The sequence below is a fragment of the Monomorium pharaonis genome, chromosome 5 (assembly GCF_013373865.1).
Source record: "Monomorium pharaonis isolate MP-MQ-018 chromosome 5, ASM1337386v2, whole genome shotgun sequence".
Lineage (NCBI taxonomy): Eukaryota > Metazoa > Arthropoda > Insecta > Hymenoptera > Formicidae > Monomorium > Monomorium pharaonis.
Window position 1 is genome coordinate 9,459,570 of NC_050471.1, and position 21,127 is coordinate 9,480,696.

Below are 21,127 nucleotides of genomic sequence, written 5' to 3' on the forward strand. Positions count from 1 at the left end.
AACCTAAAGATTATATATCCAGTGGCAAATAACTGATTATGATTACTATATATAAGTTATATGCCTCACGGATAGGAGGAGTGCGATATGTGCGTGAGCGTGCCCGGGCTTGAAATCGTATCACAGGATCGGTGCAGATCAGTAGATGTGTGTTGTACTGTGGCATGGCGTCGCGCGTTTCGTGTGTTTCAAGCTTTATCTTTTTTTGCAGATATAAAAGTTATATTTAAATATATCGAAACATGAAGAAAGAGAAAACGGGTGATAACAGTCGTCCCTATAAATTGGGTAAGAAAAACGGACGCGTTTTAGTTATTTAACTATCACTTTGGTTATGTTTTGGTTTTAAACAAATTTTTATTGTTTTAATGTTTATTGGAATTTTATTTGTTTATTCTGTGTTTAATTATGTTCAGCTAACAAAAAGTAATGTGCATAATGTCATATGTATCATAAAGGATAAATAAAAATTGCACTTTTGAGGTTATGTTTTACAAGTTGGTGTTTATGTACACAATTTGATAAGATGCATATTTATCAATGTAATAATTAATTTTAATGCAATTGTGATATAATTACAGCCCATCAAATATTAAGCTTAACGGGGATAAGCTTTCAAAGAAAAAGCATAATTGGTTTTGTCGAGTTGACAATTGTACCTCTGCGAGACACGCTGAGATTGGTGAAGCTCAATGCCAAACAGTGTAGAATATATAGAGTGTGTTTAAATGACACCTATGAAGCGCCTTTCCAATATTTTGATCCATTTTTGGATATCTGCCAAGGGGATAGTAAGCAGTAAGTGAATTTCTTCTTGATAAATCTTTTTTTTTAGCCAAATTTTTTGCATGGTATTTTTCTGCTTTTTTTCTTATTGAAAGAAAAAGGGAAAAGTAACTCGCTTACTAAAGAAGTTTAGCTGAAAAGACCTAATGACATTCTTAGGATTTTAATTATCAATCTTTTTGTAGGCGATCTATGGAATTTTTCTCGAATATGCATCTAGCAGCAGCTCAAAAAGTCGATCCCGACAACAACGCTGGCGAATTAGTAGTTCAGATACCACCAGATGCGGCACACTTGGTTACAGAAGGCCGAGGATTAAGAATTAGCATTGAATTTTCATTGGAGCAACCACAAGGAGGAGTACATTTTGTAGTACCAAACTGTGAAGGAACCCTAGCTGAGGTAAACTAGCATGTTGTATATCTATGATTTGATAAAATTCAGTACACAGATTGTTTTGTAAATATTTAAATTTTATTTACCTGACTGATATCTCTTTTCATGTTACTTATCTTTTTTAGAGAGGTGCTCATATGTATACATATAGCTATGAAAATTCGTCTAGATTATGGTTTCCATGCGTGGATAGTTTTGCTGAACCATGTACTTGGAAATTGGAATTTACTGTTGATGACTCGATGATTGCGGTTTCATGTGGAGATCTAGTTGAGATTGTCTATACACCTGATATGCGTAGAAAAACATTTCACTATGTGCTCAACACTCCTGCATGCGCTCCAAACATTGCACTGGCAGTCGGGTAAATAAATAAAAAATGGTTAATAAACATTTCATTATTTATGATATAATAATGCAAATTCTTTTTTTTTTTAGACCTTTTGAGATTTTTGTGGACCCTTACATGCACGAAGTAACTCATTTTTGTCTGCCTCAACTATTGTCATCTCTGAAAGTGTCCGCAAAATATATGCATGAAGCATTCGAATTTTATGAAGAAACCTTGTCGAATCGATACCCGTATTCCTGTTACAAGCAGGTCTTTGTTGACGAGATAGACGAAGACATTAACGCCTATGCTACTATGAGCATCTTAAAGTAAAAGACTTTTGTTTTACACATAATTAAGTTCTATGATTGTATTCTATTACTTATTTATGACGATTTGTTTATTTTTAGCACGAATTTATTACATTCTACTGCAATTATAGATCAAGTATATATTACTAAAAAAGCAATGGCACAAGCGCTTGCAGAACAATTTTTTGGATGTTTTATATCAATGCAAAATTGGTCAGATACATGGCTACCTAAGGGTATTTCCACCTATCTAACAGGACTCTATGCGAAGAAATGCTTTGGAAATAATGAATATAGAGAATGGATTCAGTCTGTAAGTATTTGTAAGTCTCAATATGCTCATGTGTTGTTCTTTTTAATTTGTTACTTAATTGCTGTATGACATATTTTTATAGGAATTACAAGAAGTCGTGAAATATGAAGAACAATTCGGTGGTATAATATTAGATCCATCTCAAGCACCAGCACCATTACCCATTGCGGCTAATACTCCAGCTCCAGCTCCTCGAGCTCCCGATCCCGGGTTTTATTTTCCTATTAAAAATTTGCATACCATGTCTCCAAAATACATTGAAGTTCTTCGCAAGAAAGCACATCTAATCATGAGGATGCTGGAACATAGGATCGGCCAAGAATTATTGCTTCAAGTAAATATATTTTTTCTTTATATTTTTTAAATGTCGAATAGTAAATTAAACTGCTAAATATATATTTAATTTTTAGGTATTTAATAAACAATTATCTCTAGCAACTAATGCTGCACAGCAAAAGATTGAGTCTGGCTTATGGTCGCATATGTTAATTAGTACAAATGTATTTGCTAAGGCAATTTTTACTGTAACAGGGAAAGATATGTCAGTATTTATAGATCAATGGGTGAGAACAGGAGGACATGCGAAATTCAGTTTAAGTTTTGTATTTAATAGAAAAAGGTGTTTTTTTTTCTTTAAATTTAGTTGTATTTATATTATTATTCTACATTATAAAAATAACACATATTTATCTACGTTATAGAAATACAGTGGAATTAGAAATTAGGCAAGATACTACACATCAGAGAGGGATCAGGAAATACGTGGGTCCATTAGTAGTAAATATTCAAGAACTGGATGGTACTTTTAAGCACACGTTACAAATTGAAGGTACAATGGCCAGGGCAGACATCACATGCCACAGTAAGAGTCGTAGAAACAAGAAAAAGAAAATTCCGTTGTGCACTGGCGAAGAGGTTGATATGGATCTCTCTGCTATGGAGTAAGATCACGATTTTTATAATTGCAAACTTGTTTTATGCAAGAATTATAAACATTATGGCTGTTCTATTAGCTTTTAAAGTAACATTTATTATTTATCTACAGCGATTCTCCAGTATTGTGGATTAGACTTGATCCTGAAATGACAATCATGCGCGCTGTGCAAATTGAGCAACCTGATTATCAGTGGCAGTATCAATTGAGACACGAGAGAGACGTCACCGCGCAATTAGAAGCTATCGAAGCTTTACAGCATCATCCGACACCCGCCACACGATTAGCATTAACCGATACAATTGAGAACGAACATTGTTACTATAAAGTCAGACTTCGCGCTGCTCATTGCTTGACAAAGGTCGGTCATTATTAAATCTTTGATTTGCGTTTAATTAAATTTTACAAATATACATGTACGCTTACAGGTGGGAAATGCAATGGTAGCAACATGGTCAGGCCCACCAGCAATGTTGGCTATATTTAGGAAATTATTCGGATCTGCGTCATGTCGGCGGATTATTAAACAAAACAACTTCTCGAATTTTCAACATTATTTTCTACAAAAGGTTAGTGCGAGTTTATATAACATTAGAATTATTAAAAAATCTTTTCTTTCAATTTTTTGTACATTGTGTGCGCAGACTATACCAGTCGCAATGGCGGGATTACGTAATAACCATGGTATCTGTCCACCAGAAGTACTATCCTTTTTAATGGATCTTTTCAAATATAACGATAACAGTAAAAATAGATATTCTGACAATTATTACAGAGCTGCGCTAATTGAAGCTCTTGGCGCAACTGTTACACCAGTTATCAGTGTGCAACAAGGGTAAAATATTTAAATTTTATTTATAAGTTATAGATAATGATATGATGAAGAAATAAATTTTTTAATGTACCATTATAGAACGGCTATTACAGCGGAATCTTTATCAATTGACACAAAGGCTATTTTAGAAGAGGTCACGAGAAATTTGAACTTGGAGAAATTATTACCTTGTTACAAATATACTGTCAGCGTAGCTTGTCTCAAAGTTATACGTATCCTTCAAAAGTTTGGACATCTTCCGAGTAATCCTAATCTTTTCAGGGCATATGCAGCATATGGACAATTTATAGGTAATATTTTCTGTAACAACAATAATAATAATAATAATGGAGTGGGGCTTAAAGCCCATACACTGTACCTAAAAAGGTTATTATATTGTACTTCCTTTAGATATTGAAGATTTTAGAAGAGATTAAAAATTTCAATATACAGCATGTGTGGTTTAAATTCGCAACTTGTCACTTACGAGTCCGTCGCTCTTACACGGAGTCACATGACATCCCAATAATAATATATTAATATCTATATTTTGAATTGTCAAAATTTTTAATGATTAATTAATATTTTCCAGATATTCGAATTGCCGCTTTAGAAGCGTTGGTCGATTTTACTCGCGTGGACGGCAAATGGGAGGATCTGGAGTTCTTGTTAGAAATGGCTGAAATGGATCCACATCCTGGTATACGTCACAGACTTGTACGGCTGATGGTGGAGAATCCGCCGTTTGAAAGAGCTCACGAGCATCACTTAGATAAACCTGATCTAGTTGACCGTATATGGAACTTGATTAAGTACGATAATTCCTTAATCTCGGCTGTAAATTTTTTTTAACGTTAATTAACATACATGATTCTATTTTTAGCGGCATGCTGTCGCATGATGCAAAGTTGCGTTGCGATTTGGTAGATTTGTATTATACTTTGTACGGTATGAAAGTCCCATTTTGTCTTCCCGTTACTGAAATTACGACATCTACAAAACCTAGAAAGGCTGGCCCGCCAAGTCCAGAACGTGAAGTAAGTAAACTTGCGTAATGTCTGTGTTATAGGTCTTTTTCTTTATAACAATGTTTAAATCCTACATATTCTGTTTAGGTGAAAGCTGCACCGGTACAACATGTGAGACATGAATCGATCGAAGAAATTGAGAACTTACCTGTTTCAAATAAAAGGAAACCATCTCCCAACAGAGATCCTACAGGTCCGTCAAATCCAGTGGAACATGGACCAGAATCGAAACGGCAAAAAATAGCTAACAATGTATGGAAAATAGCTTTATTCCTTTTTTCTTGTTATCATGTACATTAAATTTATTGTTTTTAGCAGGATGAACGAGGAGTTCCGGTACCTGGTGAAGGAAAAGTAAAATCAGAATATTATAGCGACAATTCCGCATCACTGCCTGGTATCATGGGAACTCCTGGTCCTATTGGTTTCGAGCCTGGAATGTTTAAGAAAGATTCAGAAGAGCATAAGCCGAAAAGCGATTCCAGCAATAAGGTACATAAAGTTTTTCAAGTAATGTATATGTAAAGTATAATGTATTCATTTTTATGGTGTCAGAATTATAAAATGTATTAAACTTGCCATGTGCATCTATTATTCTTGCAGAGCAAAAAGAAAAAGAAAGATAAGAAAAAGCATAAGCATAAACATAAACATAAACATGATCACAAGCATAATAAGGATAAGGAGAAAAAAGAAAAGGATAAAGGTAAAGACAAGGATAAGGAAAAGGATAAAAACAAGGACAAAGATTCATCCACTTTAAAAATTAAAGACGAAACTCTCAGCTCTGCAAGTTCTAGTCAAAGTCCAGAGCCAACTGCCACCAACGAACTCCCTTTTCCTTAAGAATTTTCCATTCAGTTATTGGTATACACTTTTGAAATTTTTTTTATAATCATTGTTATTTATATTTTATATGGCTGTACATTTTAAGTGTGTAAGTTATAAGTAATAAGATGTAAATTATTATATAATGTATATATATTTGTAAATATTATATATATAATATTTATAAATATATATTATAATATTACAATTAGAGATGTATATAGTAATAAAGGTAATATTAATAAGCGCGCGTTTTATTATATTATATTATAATTATATTTATACAATATAAAAAATCTTATATTTATATATATATAATAAAATGATATTAAAAATTTAAATAATTAATTTTTACAATTTTTAAATAATTTATCATTATTATTATTTATTAAATATCATTGCCAGCATAAAGTCCTGAAAGAGTGACTCTTGATTTTTTTTCAAAAGCTTTTTATTAGTGCCCCCACGGTTGAGAGCAGAGTAGGGGACACATTTCCCACTTGTATATATTTTATCCGATTCAAAATTCGTTACCAACAGCAGAGGCGCGCTCATATTTGAATAGCCGTTGCACGCTCGCTGGGATGGCGTCCATGGCGTTGCGGCAATTTCGAAGGGACTAGCAAGTTTTGAAAATTTTCGCAACGACCGAGATAATGGCAGATAATCAACAGAGCCGATTCGAGAAGTCGCTCGGGCTGCTGACTACCCGCTTTGTGTCCCTGCTTCAGAAGGCGAAAGACGGCGTGTTGGATTTGAAAGTCGTGAGTACTCCAGACCACTTCGCGAGGCCACCGAAAAAGTTAACCTGTACTAGGTTAAGTGGCCGCGGCCGTACACGTCATACTCGGGTTGCGGGAATTTTGAAAGAATCCCCTCGCTGCGCGAGGGGATCGCGCACGTACGTCCGAACGTTCCCCGGCTCCGTGGGCATTATCGCCTGTCGCCGTGGGACCGCGGATCGGTTCTCGACGTAGCCGACGCGCCGACCCTTTTACAACATCGTAACACGCGATCCTACCTTAACCTATAAAAAGTGCGTGCCTCTCGGTGGGGCGCCTCGGCGAGATCAATGGCTGTTTTTATTTAACTTGCGAACGTTGCAGGCCGCGGATCTTTTGGAAGTACGACAAAAACGACGCATCTACGATATTACAAATGTCCTCGAGGGCATCGGGCTCATAGAGAAGAAGAGTAAGAACAGTATCCAATGGAAGTAAGTGTTATTTTTGTTTTCTTTTTAAATCTTTACCTTCTTGCATGGTTTATCATTCACCTTTCTCTTCTTTTTTATCTTTTTGGGAGAAAAAGAAAAAAGATAAATTGCACAAGATATTCTGATAAAAATATCAAACAACATAAGCCATCTCTCTTCTATGACGTACATTGTTACTTAGTGGATTTGTGTTTAAAGGGGTGCGGGACCAGGCTGCAACACTCAAGAAGTCGGCGAGAAACTGACGGACCTGAAGGATGAGATCAGCAAATTGGAGGCTCATGAGCAAATGCTGGATACCCATACCCAATGGATACAACAAAGCATAAAAAATATAAAAGAGGATATTATAAATAAAAAATATGCGTATATTACATACGAAGATGTGAAGGAGAACTTTGAGGATCAGTTTGTACTTGGAATACAGGGACCTGAAGACATGAAGTTATTTGTACCAAATGTCTTGAAGGTATTCAAAGTAATATGTAGAAAATATTTATTTCATTGTTTTGTAATCCTGGGTAAACCAAAGCTTCTAAACTGATTTTGATACCTTTGCAATTTCTATCAGAAAAAGACTCTTGCTTAACTTCTATTCTGAAGAATTAAGTTTTTAACTTATTTATTGTTATTTGGAATTTTTTTATTATTCAAGGATACAATACGCAATAAGTTTGAAAATCTAAATCTTTTGCTTGACTATTTTAATAATCCAAGTTAGTCTATCTAGTATTTTATATCTAGAAAATATTTAATGCAAATTATATTGATATAGATTTGTTTTTATTTTTTATTTTATTTTTATGTTGGACAGACTGTCATACAAGATGATACAGTGATAAATTACAACATGACCTTAAAAAGTAATACGGAGGAGATCAAAGTGTACATGGTCCAACCCGAATTAGCTAAAACTTATGACAATAAGATGTTAGAAATGAGATTACAAGAAGAGGCCAAGGGTATGAAGCGTGGAAATGAGGAGGATGATAAGAAAGGAGAAGAGGTTTCTGTAAAACCAAAGAGAAAAGTGGGCAGGTAAGTAGAAAAAATTTTGAAGAGATGTGTGCAAGTATATCTGCTCTAATCGCGTCAGGAATAATAAAATATAATATTCTTGATCTGCACAGAGCAAATAGTACAATTGTTAATTGTCAATTGATTTTGTAAAGGGGATGAATAGTTGCTAAGTTTGAACTATTCATTTGATACAAAATGCACACTATTATACCTTATATCTATTTCTCAAGATTAAGATTGTATTGAAATACATTAAAATACATTTATTTTAATATTAGGCCGCCAAAAAATAGTACTAAACCAGATCCAATATTGATAACTGATGAAGCAGATGACGAAGATGATGATTCAGAATTGATAGAAGCTAAAATAGTTTTACGTGATGTAAGCACCACAGGTAAATCTATTTTATCTTGGTTTATACGTATTTTTCTTATATATAGTGAAGTTTTTAAATCAGTCTTATAATTATTTTTAATTATAGATATTGCCCAAAGAGATTTGGACTTTCTCGATCAATTCTATTCTGACTGTAAGTTGAATGTTATACTAATATTTGTAGTCCAATTTTATACTTAAAATCATCTTAAATATGATCTCGAGACGCACGGTTATTTTCTTTGCTGGATGGAATCTTAAGACTATCGGATTAGATTTAAGACGATAATGTGAGGTTGGATTATGAATATCGTTCTTATATTACTTTTGTACAGACTTAAATAGCCAAACGTATCTAACGTCTACATGAATTTCACTTGCAGTTTGCGGACCGTTAATGAGATTAAGTCCACCCCCCGGAGAGAAAGATTACCATTTCAATCTTAGTGAGAACGAGGGTGTTTGTGATTTATTTGACATTACATTAACGTAATGAGTGTTGAGTTAATGTAGCTTCGACTTTTTGCAAAATGAAGACTGTGCCAACAGTATGCAAAGATGATCGGAAAAATCAAACGAAATCATTAAGGAGAATTTGTGCATATAATTTTAGCGAAATTAATGGATCACAATCATTGAAAGAATATACAGTATATTTTTACCAAGTATGGAAACTAGTGCGAAGCATTTACAAAAGAAGATTTACTCTATGAAGATATCTACAATCTGCTCTGAGTTGTTTATTTTGTATACATTGTTGAGAGTAATTCAAGGTTTTAATAGCATCTTTTATACAGAATCTACTAGAAGTCCTTGCAGCTTTTAAGTTGATTCACTTGAAGCTTGCTTTATGAATATCATTGGATGAATAATTGTCCATTGTGATAATTTTTTGTTTGATATGAAAGAAGAAAAAATTGATGAATGTATGTATATATATATAATGTGACTATATTTAAAAAGTATAGTTCTCTATATATTGCAATACGATGTTATGAAGCAAGTTTTCAAATTGAATTTTTGTAATATTTTACATGCACATATTCCTGATGTATTCTACAAAATACTACAACGTGATTAGCATGAATGTATGTTACGTACACGTATGCGCGAATTTGACGTTTTTTTAACTGTTTTACGAATGTATTCGGATCTTTATTACTGGCATATACATCTGCTTATATTTATGTATTGTACAGTATACCTTCTTTATCGCGTGACACGCAGGATCAAGTCAATTGTATTTCATAATACAATTAATACATCTCTTATATATAGATCTCATGTCGTATTACATTGTCTGAATATATGATTACAGAAATTTAACGTTTTGTTTTCCGTGATAAGCAAGGTTTGAGCGTCTATAGAAAATATAAATAATCTGTATTACATGTATTTAACGTAAGCTATATAAATTACGTTTGACACATTTTCTATGGAAACAAGTCATGGATCATAGAAGATGCGATTCAGGTTTTGTCAGAAATAATGGAAATTTTATATTTTGTTTTTTAAGTTTTTAATACATTTTTGTTTTAATAATACTAAAATTAGAACTTTATAAATTAATTGTTTTTTGAGCTATTCAATTTATAATAATTTATATTGCTTGTATTATCTACATAAAAAAGGTTTATGCAAACATCACGTAAATAACATATGTGAACGTACGTATATAATTTTGAAATTTGACCGACTCTGTTGACGAATCATATCACGGATACCAGCATTATCGACTCAGGCTTTCTATATTACCAGAGAGGTGCGCAACAGAGACGAGGCGATTGTGCAACGCGACCAATTCAGCGCGATGAAAAAGTGCATCCGTATCGGTGGATGACGCATACCAAGGACAGATAAGAATGGCTCGGTTAATTTCGTCATCGTCAGCACGTGTTCCGTTAACGTTGCCGGGGGGGCACTCGGCGGCAGTCAGACAGTCAGTCGGCCGCGTCACGTCGTGAGTGAGAAACCTGTTCAAGATTCCCAGATGCAACGATCCGTCACATTCGCCGACACATCCGAACGTAGCCTGTCAAAATCACAGCTAGCCGCGTTGTTTGAAAAACGCCACGCTGCGCGACCCTACGTTCGTTCCTCGTGACGCAACGGAAGGTAATCGACTCCTGCTCTCCTGCAACGCACGAAGTAACAAGCGACAACTGTGACGACTGTGACGTAATGCATAAAGAAAATTGCGAAACTCGCGCGTCATATCGAGACATTTCGAAAGTAAATCAATCTTTTGTCGATTTGTACAGTGCGTACAGGCGAAGAAATAATAATGTGATTTGGATCAAGCTTCGATTCATTTGTCAAGAAATATCAGCAATTCCAAGCAGCACACTTAGGTTTAAATTACACGTTTAATAAATATTAAAAATCAGTTTTAAACATTTAAGCGGCAAAATTAACGTTTAAAATTTTATATGTTCTTGTTTTTTTTAAAATTATTTAAAAATAAAAATAAACTCTTGTAAGCCTTAATGTTTAGTTTTAGTTTAACTAAGTTCTTATTAGTTTAAAAGCTGTTTTTATGCAAGACATTTTGACAATTTGATAAACGTTAAATAGATGTTACAATTGAATGTTTTTAATATCTATTTAACTCTTTATCTTTTAAACATTACAAAAATGGTTTTTAAACATCAATGATTTGCTTGGGAAACATAAACTTATTAATTTTTTGTTTCTTAAATAGAAGGGAAAACTAGAGATTAAGAATGATGAATTATATAGTCAGAAGTTTTGCTATAACAAATGAACTGTTGGTTAAATTGTGTCAATTAAATTAATTGAAGTTTAATCCAAAATTTAATAAATAAGATAGTATTTTTGTTTTTGAAATCGTAATGATAATAATGTAGAAAGTTTTTGTTCTGAAAATTTCGGTAATTTTTATTTTTAAGTCGCGATATCTTTTTTAAAGTGCATTGAAATTACTTGGCACATAATTGTAGTACACGGTTCAAAAGTCAATTTTTTTCCAAATGATTTGATTTAACACAAAATACAAAATATACAAATTAGTAATTTTGTGGTTCACTTTATGTGATTGCTGAAATAAATGTCTAAAGCACTACATATGTCTTGTTGCGTTGTAAATATGTATTTATAAAACAATAATAAAAGTATGAATTTTATAAAATATAAATCATTTAAATATTTATTAGATGGCTGAAACTCTCATTATTTCTGCCCACTTGAAAGTCATGAGTTTGTCATCAAAAAATTATTGATAATATCTGGATAATATAATATTTAGTTGATTATTATTAATAAAGCGTAAAATGATGTTAATAAATATATCTTGTTGCAGCTTAGGCAATCGAAAATGCGAATCATATTTGTAAAATTCCGCGAGATCTCGCAGAAATATCCGATTATACGAGGCATGGCGTCCTATTCGATTATCTGGCCAACCGCGAACCTGTTGCAACAGAAGATAATGGGCAAGGAAGAGTTTAACTACGCGGAGGCAGTGCGATTCTGTCTCTACGGTAGTCTCTATGTAGCCCCTACACTGTACTGCTGGCTGAGATGCGCATCTCATTTCTGGCCAAAAGCAGATTTGAAGTCTGCAATTACTAAGGTGTGCGCACGGAAATTCAGTAATTCATAATTTATATTGATTGAGTTTTATTGCATGACAAATTAATTTATTCACATGCAAATAAAAAATGGCCTGATAAAAATTAATTAATTAACGACGAAATAATTTATTGCAGGCTCTGGTTGAACAAGTTACGTACACTCCCGCAGCTATGTGTTCCTTCTTCTTTGGCATGAGTCTTCTTGAATTAAAGCCAGTTTCGGAATGCATTGACGAGGTCAAAATTAAGTTTTGGCCAACATACAAGGTATCATATCTTTGATAGATGCTGTTCTCAGATCCGAGATTAGGTGGAGTAACAGCAGATTACTTTTTACTTTTTAGGTTGCTGTTTGCATATGGCCAATTCTGCAAACTGTGAATTTCATCCTAATCCCGGAGCGAAATCGCGTTGTATACGTAAGCGTATGCAGTTTGGTCTGGACATGTTTCCTTGCATACATGAAATCTCTCGAAGCCAAGCGGAAGCTGGTTGATATTAATAATACTAATCACAAAATGATATCGGAGACTAAAGCGCAAACCAACGAAAGTCACATGCATATTCCTCTACTACGATGAAAGTTTTAGGAAATTAATATATTAGATTAATTTATTTATATATAGGATTTGCAGTTGGAAGCTAAATTTAACTTATACCAATGCAATTGATACGTATATGATTATCTGTGATATTCACAGTACAAAAGTATTGCCTATACTCTTGCGGGAATATGTTATTACATGTAACAATAATATTTAAAAATCGATGAAAGATACATGTAAAACAAAATTATTTTAAAGTGAAAATGATATAATAATAATATAAATGATAGTAATATGTTTGCCACATCAATTGTTTATATTAATAATAATACATTAAAAATATAGAATATAAAATTTGAGACGAAAATTATCGAATATTTTAAATTTTATGTATTTCCCTAAAACATTTTTTTACCTTTTTATAATATAGTTTATATTGTATACATGTAATATAGATTAGTTTTATATTTTATGCATAAACGCTCAATCCCTGATATTTTTCCTTAGAATTATTGTTCAAGATCTGATTACATAAGAATTTTTTTATCAGTAATTGCAATTGAATAACACGAAATAGATATAGCTTTTATCGACAATCGTCAGTCGAGCCTGCTAATAATACCAGTTTTATCGACAATCGTTGGTAGTCGAAATAGCATTTCTAATCAATAAACGTTCTGTTCCGTCGTGAGATGGCGCCACTCACTGTAACCGCCTAACAAAATTCAAAATGTATGACTAGTATCTGCAAGTTGTAAACCGCGCGCGTGTGTTTCTCGCACTTTTCGCCGGAATGATTTCGATCGTGTGTGAAAGATTCGCCGAAAATACTGCAGAAGTTGGGGTTTCCGAGTGCGCGAATCAGGTATGTAACGGCTACATGGAGATTTTTAACTTACGTGTGTTCCTGGGGCAGCAAATTACGGTTCGTCAAATGAACGTTAGGAATTCTCGTTTCGCCATTACTACCTTTGGGTCAATTCCTTCGCTGCGTAGCCTGCACCGTTTCGATTTGGAGTTCAGTAGTTGATATCATCGTGTATTTGATACGAGAATTGCATAATACGTTGTATATTGCAACAATATCATATTGCCGTAATATATCGTAACTATATATCACACATTACGCTGTATATCAAGGTACATGAAATCGAAGTTTAACATCGACGTAAATTCGCTGAACGACGTAAATTTTTTCGATGGCGTGACTAGTACAATTATGCGTGAAATTTTTCTCTTAAACGTTGTGTTTTGTATCGTGAATCAGCATTATTCATTGCAAACTTTCGATTTGCAAACTAAACTCCACGAAATTCTACCGGTATTAATCCTACATTTGTATATCTTTGAAACAAATAGAATTTTATTTTTAAATAAGCGACTTAATTTTTTTTTGTATTTCTTTAATCCTCCGGTCTAAGATACGCAGACTTGAAGAGTGTCAGACGATGTTTCGACCTTGAATTATTCCGCAGGAGAAAACAGAGTAGTGCTACGCTACCTTCGTAAAAGTAAATAGTAAACAAAGTCGACTTTCTTTCCTAAAAAACTGTGCTGTTGACTATGAGAACCTGTCGGTCAATGAATGCCGTATTTTCTCAGTCGTGTTTTGTGGCAGCGACAAGCGAAAATAGAAAATCTCAAATTGTACACAGAAAAAAAATGTAATATAGCCAATAACATATGTGATTGCGGGCTGCCAACTACATAAAATACTCAATACAATAATATTTGCTATATTATTAATGCAAGTACGATGTTGATACTGCAATAGCATATATTATTGTATTGAGTATATCTGTAGTTGGCAACCCGCAATAACATATCTTATTGAATATATTACTTTTTTTTCAGTGTAATATTTAAAAAATTTTTCCCTTAATTTCTTAAAATTTTTTAGGTTGGCCATGTTATCGCTGCCGAGTACGGGACGAGATGAATCCGGGGACGGCGATGGTCTGATGGGTCAGCGGTTGCACCGTTGCAGATGCTTTGCAGTTTCAATGAAGATCTAATGTTGAATATTAAGGGATTGCAGAGCAACGTGGAGAATAAGAACAGTATAAATCTTTATCTTTATAAAATCTATTAGTTTGACTTTCTATTTAAATCAGATGTACAAGTAATGGGCTTACTTTAATCTTATTCTTTATTGTTCATTTGGTTTTTTAACGTTTCTCCGAATTCGTCGAATCTGTCGTTAAAATTATATTTAACAGTATTCTAGAAGTTTATAGTACGTCTATATATTTTGTACGAAAAAGATTAACGTAAGGCAAAAGTAATCGTCATAGATTTTAACGATAATTAAAGATAACTGCTTCTGTGTATATTGTTATAAAGTAATGATCCCGCGTTGGGCTGCGGAGTTATCCTTCAGTCTTATCGGGACTCCTGTGTAATCCCTTTTGCAATCCTTTTACGTCCACGACGAGGCGACTTTCACTTTTCTTCCGTCGACGATGCGTCTAACCGAGGCGGCGGCGGCGATTCTTTATCCATGCAAGAAAGAAGGAGCGCGCGGTAGAATTTACGTAGCACTTAATCCCGCCGCTTAGAAGGCCTCGACAAAATCACCCTACTTCACATCCTCGGGTACCCACACCTCTACTCCTCCGCTCAGTTTTGCGCCTCCTCTTTCGCCACTCATCATCCTTGCGGCGCATTCGGGCACCTTCGCTCGCGCTTTTCATTAGTTGCCGAGAGGCAACGATATCCCCGTAAGACGAATTTTATCAGCGTATATCACTTTTCGCGCCGTTTCTCATTTCACGCACTTTCCTGTGCGTATTATCGAAAATTAGACGAGACGAAGTGCGAAACAACGAAGTTCTCGACCGAGAACGAAACAGAAACTTCGCATGAATGATGATCAGAATTGTGCGCGAGTAGACTGTAATCTGAGTTTTAAAATCTAATTTTTAAGATCGATCTATAATGATACAGGCAACGCTTACATCTTTCTTTTACTAGATATTATTCACAAAAATTTGCTTGTTTTTAAAATACCTTCTCAATTGATAGTGTCGAGATATAAAAATTTGTGCACATCAGAAAACATTAATTTGTATTTATGTTAAAATAGGCCTTTGTTTAATTTTTTGCGATAAATTTTTATTTAGGTGTTAATATAATATAATTATATTTGAATAATTTGTATTAAATTAATATTTAATATTTCTAAGTGTTAAAATACCACAATTTTTTGAATATATATATATATGTATATAAATAGTGTAGTTTTACAACATAAATTCTAAAATGAATGAGTAAAATGTACGTTAATACATTAATTAATTTTGTAAGTTGATTTTAATAAAAAAAAAAGTTTTCAAATTGTGTCAAATTTTTACATTTTCGTATTAATTTTTACATAATATTTACGTTACTCTTTAACTATTTATCTCACGTTGAATTAACACAAAAATTTGAGCGGGCCATTTGGGATATGTAATATACGAGTATGTTAAATTTAGCACAAATTTTCCAATTGTTCGTCTTTTCTACGGAGAAAAAAAACAGATCAACGAAGGAAACCGCAGTAATATTGCAAATTAAAACATTAATCCTTGATACAATACATTTCGCGTTCTGTACACGCGTGATAATCTTTAAATCAAACATTTATCACGTTTTTCGCATAATAGGCGATTCGTCGTCAGCGCTCCGATCAAACATTTTATTTATATTCGACTCGCGGTGTCTCTCGGGAGCTTCGGGAGCACCGCGAGAAGATTCCGCGAAAAGGTTCCGCGAATCAGCTGCGAAGCCAATCCTTTAATCGTCAGTACTAAAATATTATAAGGCGCGTAATCGCCCGCGATCGCGCCGAAATCCGTCGGCTAATCTCTCCGCCGTAAAAGCGGTTTTATGTACCTATCTACCGGGAGCTCGGCTCGACCGTTACGCGGTCGGTGCTTCGCTCTCGCTGCTTTCCGAGATTTTAATGGCAGTCAGACAGCGGAGCCGATGGCAGAGCGTGCGAGCGAGCGAGCCGGCCGGCGACCGGTACGAGTGTACACATTATTCCGTCGTCAGAGACAACAGAAACGTTAATCTCGGTCGCCAATTATCGGTTTTAGGCGGCACTCTTCGTTGTCTTTCGCCCGGCGCGGCGCGGCGCGGCGGCGGGCGTCGCTCGCGCTAAAAACCGCCCGGACTCGCGCTTGCTCGCTCGTTTGCTCGAAAGAATGATTAAACGCGGTTCGATTCATCGATTATCGGCTTTACGCCCCGAAGGGAAATCGCCTCGCCTGGTATGCCCCTATATACCGTCGCCGATTTATATCACGGACTTCAACGAGGTGTCCCAAATCTACCGATCTCAATTTCCGATTTCCTTGACCAAGTTGGAGTTTTAATGAAGATCTAATATTAGGAAAATATTGAGAGATTGTGCAACGGTGCATCCAGAATAAAAATTAGTTGATGTTAAACTTTTGTTTGTAAAATCCATCGGTCTGACTTTACGACATTCCGTTTAAAATGGTTGTACGAGTAACATAAACTTATATTTTTTAAATAATTGATGATTATTCGAATTCGACGAGTCTGTCGTTAAAATCGCGTTTATGAAGCAGCTTTATATTCTACAAGGTGTACCCGTGATGTAAAATTATCTTTATATCAAAATGTTCTTTGTTATATTCATTTGTCATTATATGAGTCAATTAATGGTCTATTGCTTTGAAATGTTGCAGTTTGAAACGGCGACTTGCGATTCGTTGAGTACTGTGGCGTCAAATTGACGATGGCTGGTGGCTCGTGATTACGGGACAAATCAGTGGATTATCCGGGAGCTCAGTTTCGCGAGTACGGGAGTCGGGAATAGGATAGCGGGACAGTTTCTATTTCGGCTGAGGGAGTAACAGTTCGGAGCGGAGAAACAGTTGGAGACTGACGAGTCTCCATTTAAGTCACAGAAGGATAGAAAATCGGTGAGTCAGGAATGAAAGAGAAGGAAAGGTGAAAAAGACAACGGCGTGGGTGAACAAGAGAAAGAGAGAGAGAGAGAGAGAGAGAGAGAGAGAGAGAGAGAGAGAGAGAGAGAGAGAAATATATATTAGCATGGTACACGGGTGAAGGAAAGAACCGATGACGGAGGGGTAGGGAAAGATCGCGAAAGGGAAATAACATGACGGAAACGACAGAAGTGAACGAGAAAGACGGGAAATGGAAAGAGAGTGAAAGGGGTGTGGGCATTGCATCCGGAAAAATAAAGGAAAGTAGCACCGGTAATCCAGAGCGCGGCCCGGGTCTTACCGAGGCTTCCACGGATGTTTATTGAGTCGGTACGCGCACGCGCTACATGCAACACTATCATCTCATCTCATCCGGTCTCGTCTCATCGCCCGTGTATTCCCCCGTGGTCCTTTCTCTCTCTCTCTCTCTCTCTCTCTCTCTCTCTCTCTCTCTCTCTCTCTCTCTCTCTCTCTCTCTCTCTCTCTCTCTCGCTCGCTCGCTCGCTCCTTTTTGTCTACTCATTTGCCCTTCCCCTCTCTTTCGCTCTTCGTTCTTGATTCTACTTCCATCACATTTTCCACCTTTTCTCGCCGTTCTGCTTTCTTTCTGCTCACCACCTTATCCTGCACATTCGCGACGTCCATTCAATCCTGTCTCATCTGCTGGAGGTTACCCGGAACCTCTCGTCGCTCTATTTTCCCTGGGCCACCGACTCTTTCATTCATTTCTAACTCGGCAAAGATCGATTTTCTTCGGTCTCGGCGACGCGCCTTATTTTTATCTGATACTTTTCCGGCGGTTTGATTATGATACGACGAGTTGAATATCAAGTCTACTCGTTTTCACGTGTCTCGCATTTTTAAAATCAAACATTTAATTTGTTCCATGATCTATAAATTTATTTAATCTGAGTGGCTTAATAACTTGGCTTTATAAAACAAAGTGGTATACCAATATTGGTGACTTTCCTCTTATATAACTGTAATTTTTTATAGTTATATTGAACAAATACTTATTACCTTTGACGATTTTTTAATTTTTTATCTGAAAAAAAAAAAAGAGATATTAAAACGAATACTTTAATATCCATATATTTTAATCACAATTTACTTTCAGTGTTACAATTACGTTGCTTGAGCTTATAAGATCGTGACTCCAAAGTACGAGCGACAACAGAGATGATCATCGCGCGTACACGAAGGCCGCCCGAACTCATACGCGCCGCACGAATCAGATAAATCTCGAGTGAAACACGTGCGCGCGTGGTCCCCTCGAAAGGGTTGTTTGCACGCTGATAACTGACGCATACGATATGAGATTATTATAAAGATAGGAAACCGTACATATAACGTACAGTTGTAACCTACGCCACGTCGACACAGATAGAAGAGCGACGAGAGATCGCCGTACTTTTTTTCCGCACCGCTTCAATTACGGTTGGCGTGTGTTTACGCAGCACTTATAGCACGTCGTTTTCTGCGCGTCTTCATTGTTAGGAAGTCCGATGTTTTATTGACTTTAGCGGGATATCGCTGTTACATATATGCATTATCATGTTCGCTATAATTTAATTAATGGCATTAAACGTAAGATATATGTTATATTACACTGATTCAAAAGTAATCACATGCCGCGAATATTTTTTACAATATGCCTAATTTCTTTTTGGAAATTTATTTATTAGCATTAGCTTTATATACATTGAGAAAAAAATGTTTAATTTAATTTTTCAATTTCATTAAGTTTAAGTATTTATGCATTTAATGTTAAAGAAATTCTTTAAACTAAAAACGTTGGAAAGTTTATTCAAGTTGATAATTTTTTTTTGTATAATTAATGTATTATGTACATGTATCACAGTAACACTTTTTTAAAAATAATGTGTTCAAACAAATAAATCTTGTTATATTTCTAGAATCTCGAATTCACACATGTGCCAAACTGAACGTAAAAATTTACGAAGAGCTTTGCGATATTTTTGAAGACATCAAAACTAAGCTTCCGTAAATCCTTCGCTTACTTTTTACTGCACTTAATAGGAGAGTTGAACAAACAGTTCTTGCAGCATGCAATTACGGTACATGCATTTTTCATACAATGAACGCAATCTTATCAGAAATCACTTTCCAACGCACGCAAATCTTATATCAAAGCGAGAAATCCGACAAGAGCGACACTATACCTAATGGCAATAAATATTGCGTCAGATAGTATTCGCGGTGAGAATCTGGAGAGAATCTTAGAAGTTCGTTTACTCCTGTTAATTTCGCAGAATGAAAAAGAATTCGCGCGCGTGCTCGGCGGATTTGTTTGTCAATCGTAATTCAATCGTGGGCGCCAGCCGCTAATTTGTCCGTCTTCTCGTTTGTTGATGTCAAAGCGAAGAAATGGTCGAATAAAATTAGAAATAATTAACGAAGTTAACTCCTTCCCTCTCTCCTCACCGCGTAGACTCCGGGTGGAGGGAGGTTTAAAAGCCACCTGTAACCGTTATTACTTTTTCGCCTTCTCGGATCGTTCGCCACGCACGTACCGGCAAATGACGCTCTCGCCGTCGCCGTAAACGCGGCCGATTTTTTTTTCTTCGTTTCTTTTTTAACACGAAATTACTCTCTTGCCGTAGCAAAATGCAATGCACCACGCGCACGCGTGAGCGGGGCACGCGGCGATCAATCTCTCGAATCTCTCGAAATGCCTTGCGAGGAAACAGGCTTACGTTAGCATTCGCCGACGTTATATGTGGGAGACAATGTCGACAATGCAACAACGATAATTAATTCAGTCAAGCTTCGATAGCATGTATCCGATACCTATAACTTGGCCATGCAAACACCCGTATAATTGTGATTTACAGTTCGTAATATAATTAAAGTTCTGTTACAATTGCAAATAATTGCTCTCCTATATTTGAAGAATGTATTGTCGTAATAGCCATTTTTTTCATTTATCCTTTTTAATTTATTGATTATCTTATTCGCGTTATCCTTGATTTTTTGTGAGAAAACGCGTCGTTGCTCTCCTCCGCAAACGACAGATAGACGCTTGTTCTTTACTTAATTGCGAAAATCCGCGAGGTAGACCATTCTCGGCTTTCCGAATGCTACGCTCGGTTAATGCACCACTTCCGTCGCGCTCGGCAGTCCGGAAAACCGACGATTTTCTTTCCCCTGTCTTTTCCTACCTGCTGCCTTCCTACCAGCGTTTTTCTCTACGTTTTTCCGTCGGAATCTCACCGTTCGTTGGTTTCGGTGTTCACCGACACCGGGGAGAATTAGAAACGCGAGGAGTGTCGACGACGACGACGATGATGACGACGGCGACTTGCACTCTTCTCTTTCTACGTTTACTCTCTTCCTTTTCTCTTCTTTCGCCTCCGTTATTCTCCACCTTGGTTCTCCTGCTACTCTATATCGGGGAGCCTCCATTAAATTCATTAGGCCATTAGTGGCTGCAACCCTCCAAGATGGCTCCCGTCGCCTGGCAACGCTCTGCTTCTCCACGCTCACCCTCTCTTCGCTTTTCTCTCTCTCTCTCTCTCTCTCTTTCCCTCTGCTTCTCTCTGTCTCTCTCTATTACTCCCTATCTCCTGGGTCCAATCTCTCTCTCCCTCATTCTGGTCCTCGTGGTTCCTCCTTCCGTCTCTACCGCACTTCCCCGTGAGTTTCCGCTCAC

General features: G+C 35.9%; 3 protein-coding genes and 1 long non-coding RNA gene across 6 annotated transcripts; all 4 read left to right on the forward strand.

Annotated features, from left to right (window-relative positions):
* Nucleotides 1-127: 127 nt before the first annotated feature.
* On the forward strand, nucleotides 128-5,917 carry LOC105832651 (transcription initiation factor TFIID subunit 2). 2 transcript variants are annotated; one of them, XM_012673785.3, is made up of 18 exons: nucleotides 128-288; nucleotides 582-798; nucleotides 972-1,188; nucleotides 1,308-1,546; nucleotides 1,621-1,842; nucleotides 1,924-2,137; nucleotides 2,220-2,471; nucleotides 2,548-2,756; nucleotides 2,839-3,078; nucleotides 3,183-3,432; nucleotides 3,500-3,640; nucleotides 3,716-3,906; nucleotides 3,985-4,196; nucleotides 4,478-4,697; nucleotides 4,769-4,922; nucleotides 5,001-5,165; nucleotides 5,229-5,405; nucleotides 5,517-5,917. In XM_012673785.3, the coding sequence occupies exons 1-18, from the start codon at nucleotides 243-245 to the stop codon at nucleotides 5,757-5,759; spliced, it is 3,609 nt and encodes a 1,202-aa protein (XP_012529239.1). In that variant the 5' UTR covers nucleotides 128-242; the 3' UTR covers nucleotides 5,760-5,917. The 2 variants fall into 2 exon arrangements, with proteins under 2 accessions (XP_012529239.1, XP_012529240.1); XM_012673786.3 differs by having other exon boundaries at nucleotides 5,232-5,405; nucleotides 5,517-5,916.
* A 192-nt stretch (nucleotides 5,918-6,109) lies between these two features.
* On the forward strand, nucleotides 6,110-9,681 carry LOC105832646 (transcription factor E2F4). Its single transcript, XM_012673781.3, has 7 exons — nucleotides 6,110-6,505; nucleotides 6,848-6,957; nucleotides 7,156-7,426; nucleotides 7,772-7,995; nucleotides 8,256-8,374; nucleotides 8,462-8,509; nucleotides 8,739-9,681. The coding sequence occupies exons 1-7, from the start codon at nucleotides 6,398-6,400 to the stop codon at nucleotides 8,846-8,848; spliced, it is 990 nt and encodes a 329-aa protein (XP_012529235.1). The 5' UTR covers nucleotides 6,110-6,397; the 3' UTR covers nucleotides 8,849-9,681.
* Nucleotides 9,682-9,824: 143 nt separating this feature from the next.
* LOC105832647 (mpv17-like protein) lies at nucleotides 9,825-12,803 on the forward strand. 2 transcript variants are annotated; one of them, XM_012673782.3, is made up of 4 exons: nucleotides 9,825-10,470; nucleotides 11,675-11,947; nucleotides 12,084-12,215; nucleotides 12,293-12,803. In XM_012673782.3, the coding sequence occupies exons 2-4, from the start codon at nucleotides 11,690-11,692 to the stop codon at nucleotides 12,527-12,529; spliced, it is 627 nt and encodes a 208-aa protein (XP_012529236.1). In that variant the 5' UTR covers nucleotides 9,825-10,470; nucleotides 11,675-11,689; the 3' UTR covers nucleotides 12,530-12,803. The 2 variants fall into 2 exon arrangements, with proteins under 2 accessions (XP_012529236.1, XP_036142830.1); XM_036286937.1 differs by lacking the exon at nucleotides 9,825-10,470 and adding an exon at nucleotides 10,484-10,706.
* Nucleotides 12,804-14,331: 1,528 nt separating this feature from the next.
* On the forward strand, nucleotides 14,332-19,145 carry LOC118645575. Its single transcript, XR_004963287.1, has 3 exons — nucleotides 14,332-14,553; nucleotides 17,194-17,430; nucleotides 18,572-19,145. It is a non-coding gene; the product is annotated as an uncharacterized LOC118645575 (long non-coding RNA).
* The last annotated feature ends 1,982 nt before the right edge of the window (nucleotides 19,146-21,127 follow it).

Coding starts and splice junctions, on each gene's coding strand:
- LOC105832646 (XM_012673781.3), top strand. CDS start 6,398: ATGGCAGATAATCAACAGAGCCGATTCGAGAAGTCGCTCGGGCTGCTG. Junction 6,506..6,847: donor GCGTGTTGGATTTGAAAGTC/GTGAGTACTCCA, acceptor CGAACGTTGCAG/GCCGCGGATCTTTTGGAAGT. Junction 8,375..8,461: donor ACGTGATGTAAGCACCACAG/GTAAATCTATTT, acceptor TTTTAATTATAG/ATATTGCCCAAAGAGATTTG.
- LOC105832647 (XM_012673782.3), top strand. CDS start 11,690: ATGCGAATCATATTTGTAAAATTCCGCGAGATCTCGCAGAAATATCCG. Junction 11,948..12,083: donor TGAAGTCTGCAATTACTAAG/GTGTGCGCACGG, acceptor AATTTATTGCAG/GCTCTGGTTGAACAAGTTAC. Junction 12,216..12,292: donor AGTTTTGGCCAACATACAAG/GTATCATATCTT, acceptor TTTACTTTTTAG/GTTGCTGTTTGCATATGGCC.
- LOC105832651 (XM_012673785.3), top strand. CDS start 243: ATGAAGAAAGAGAAAACGGGTGATAACAGTCGTCCCTATAAATTGG. Junction 3,641..3,715: donor AACATTATTTTCTACAAAAG/GTTAGTGCGAGT, acceptor TTGTGTGCGCAG/ACTATACCAGTCGCAATGGC. Junction 5,166..5,228: donor GGCAAAAAATAGCTAACAAT/GTATGGAAAATA, acceptor TATTGTTTTTAG/CAGGATGAACGAGGAGTTCC.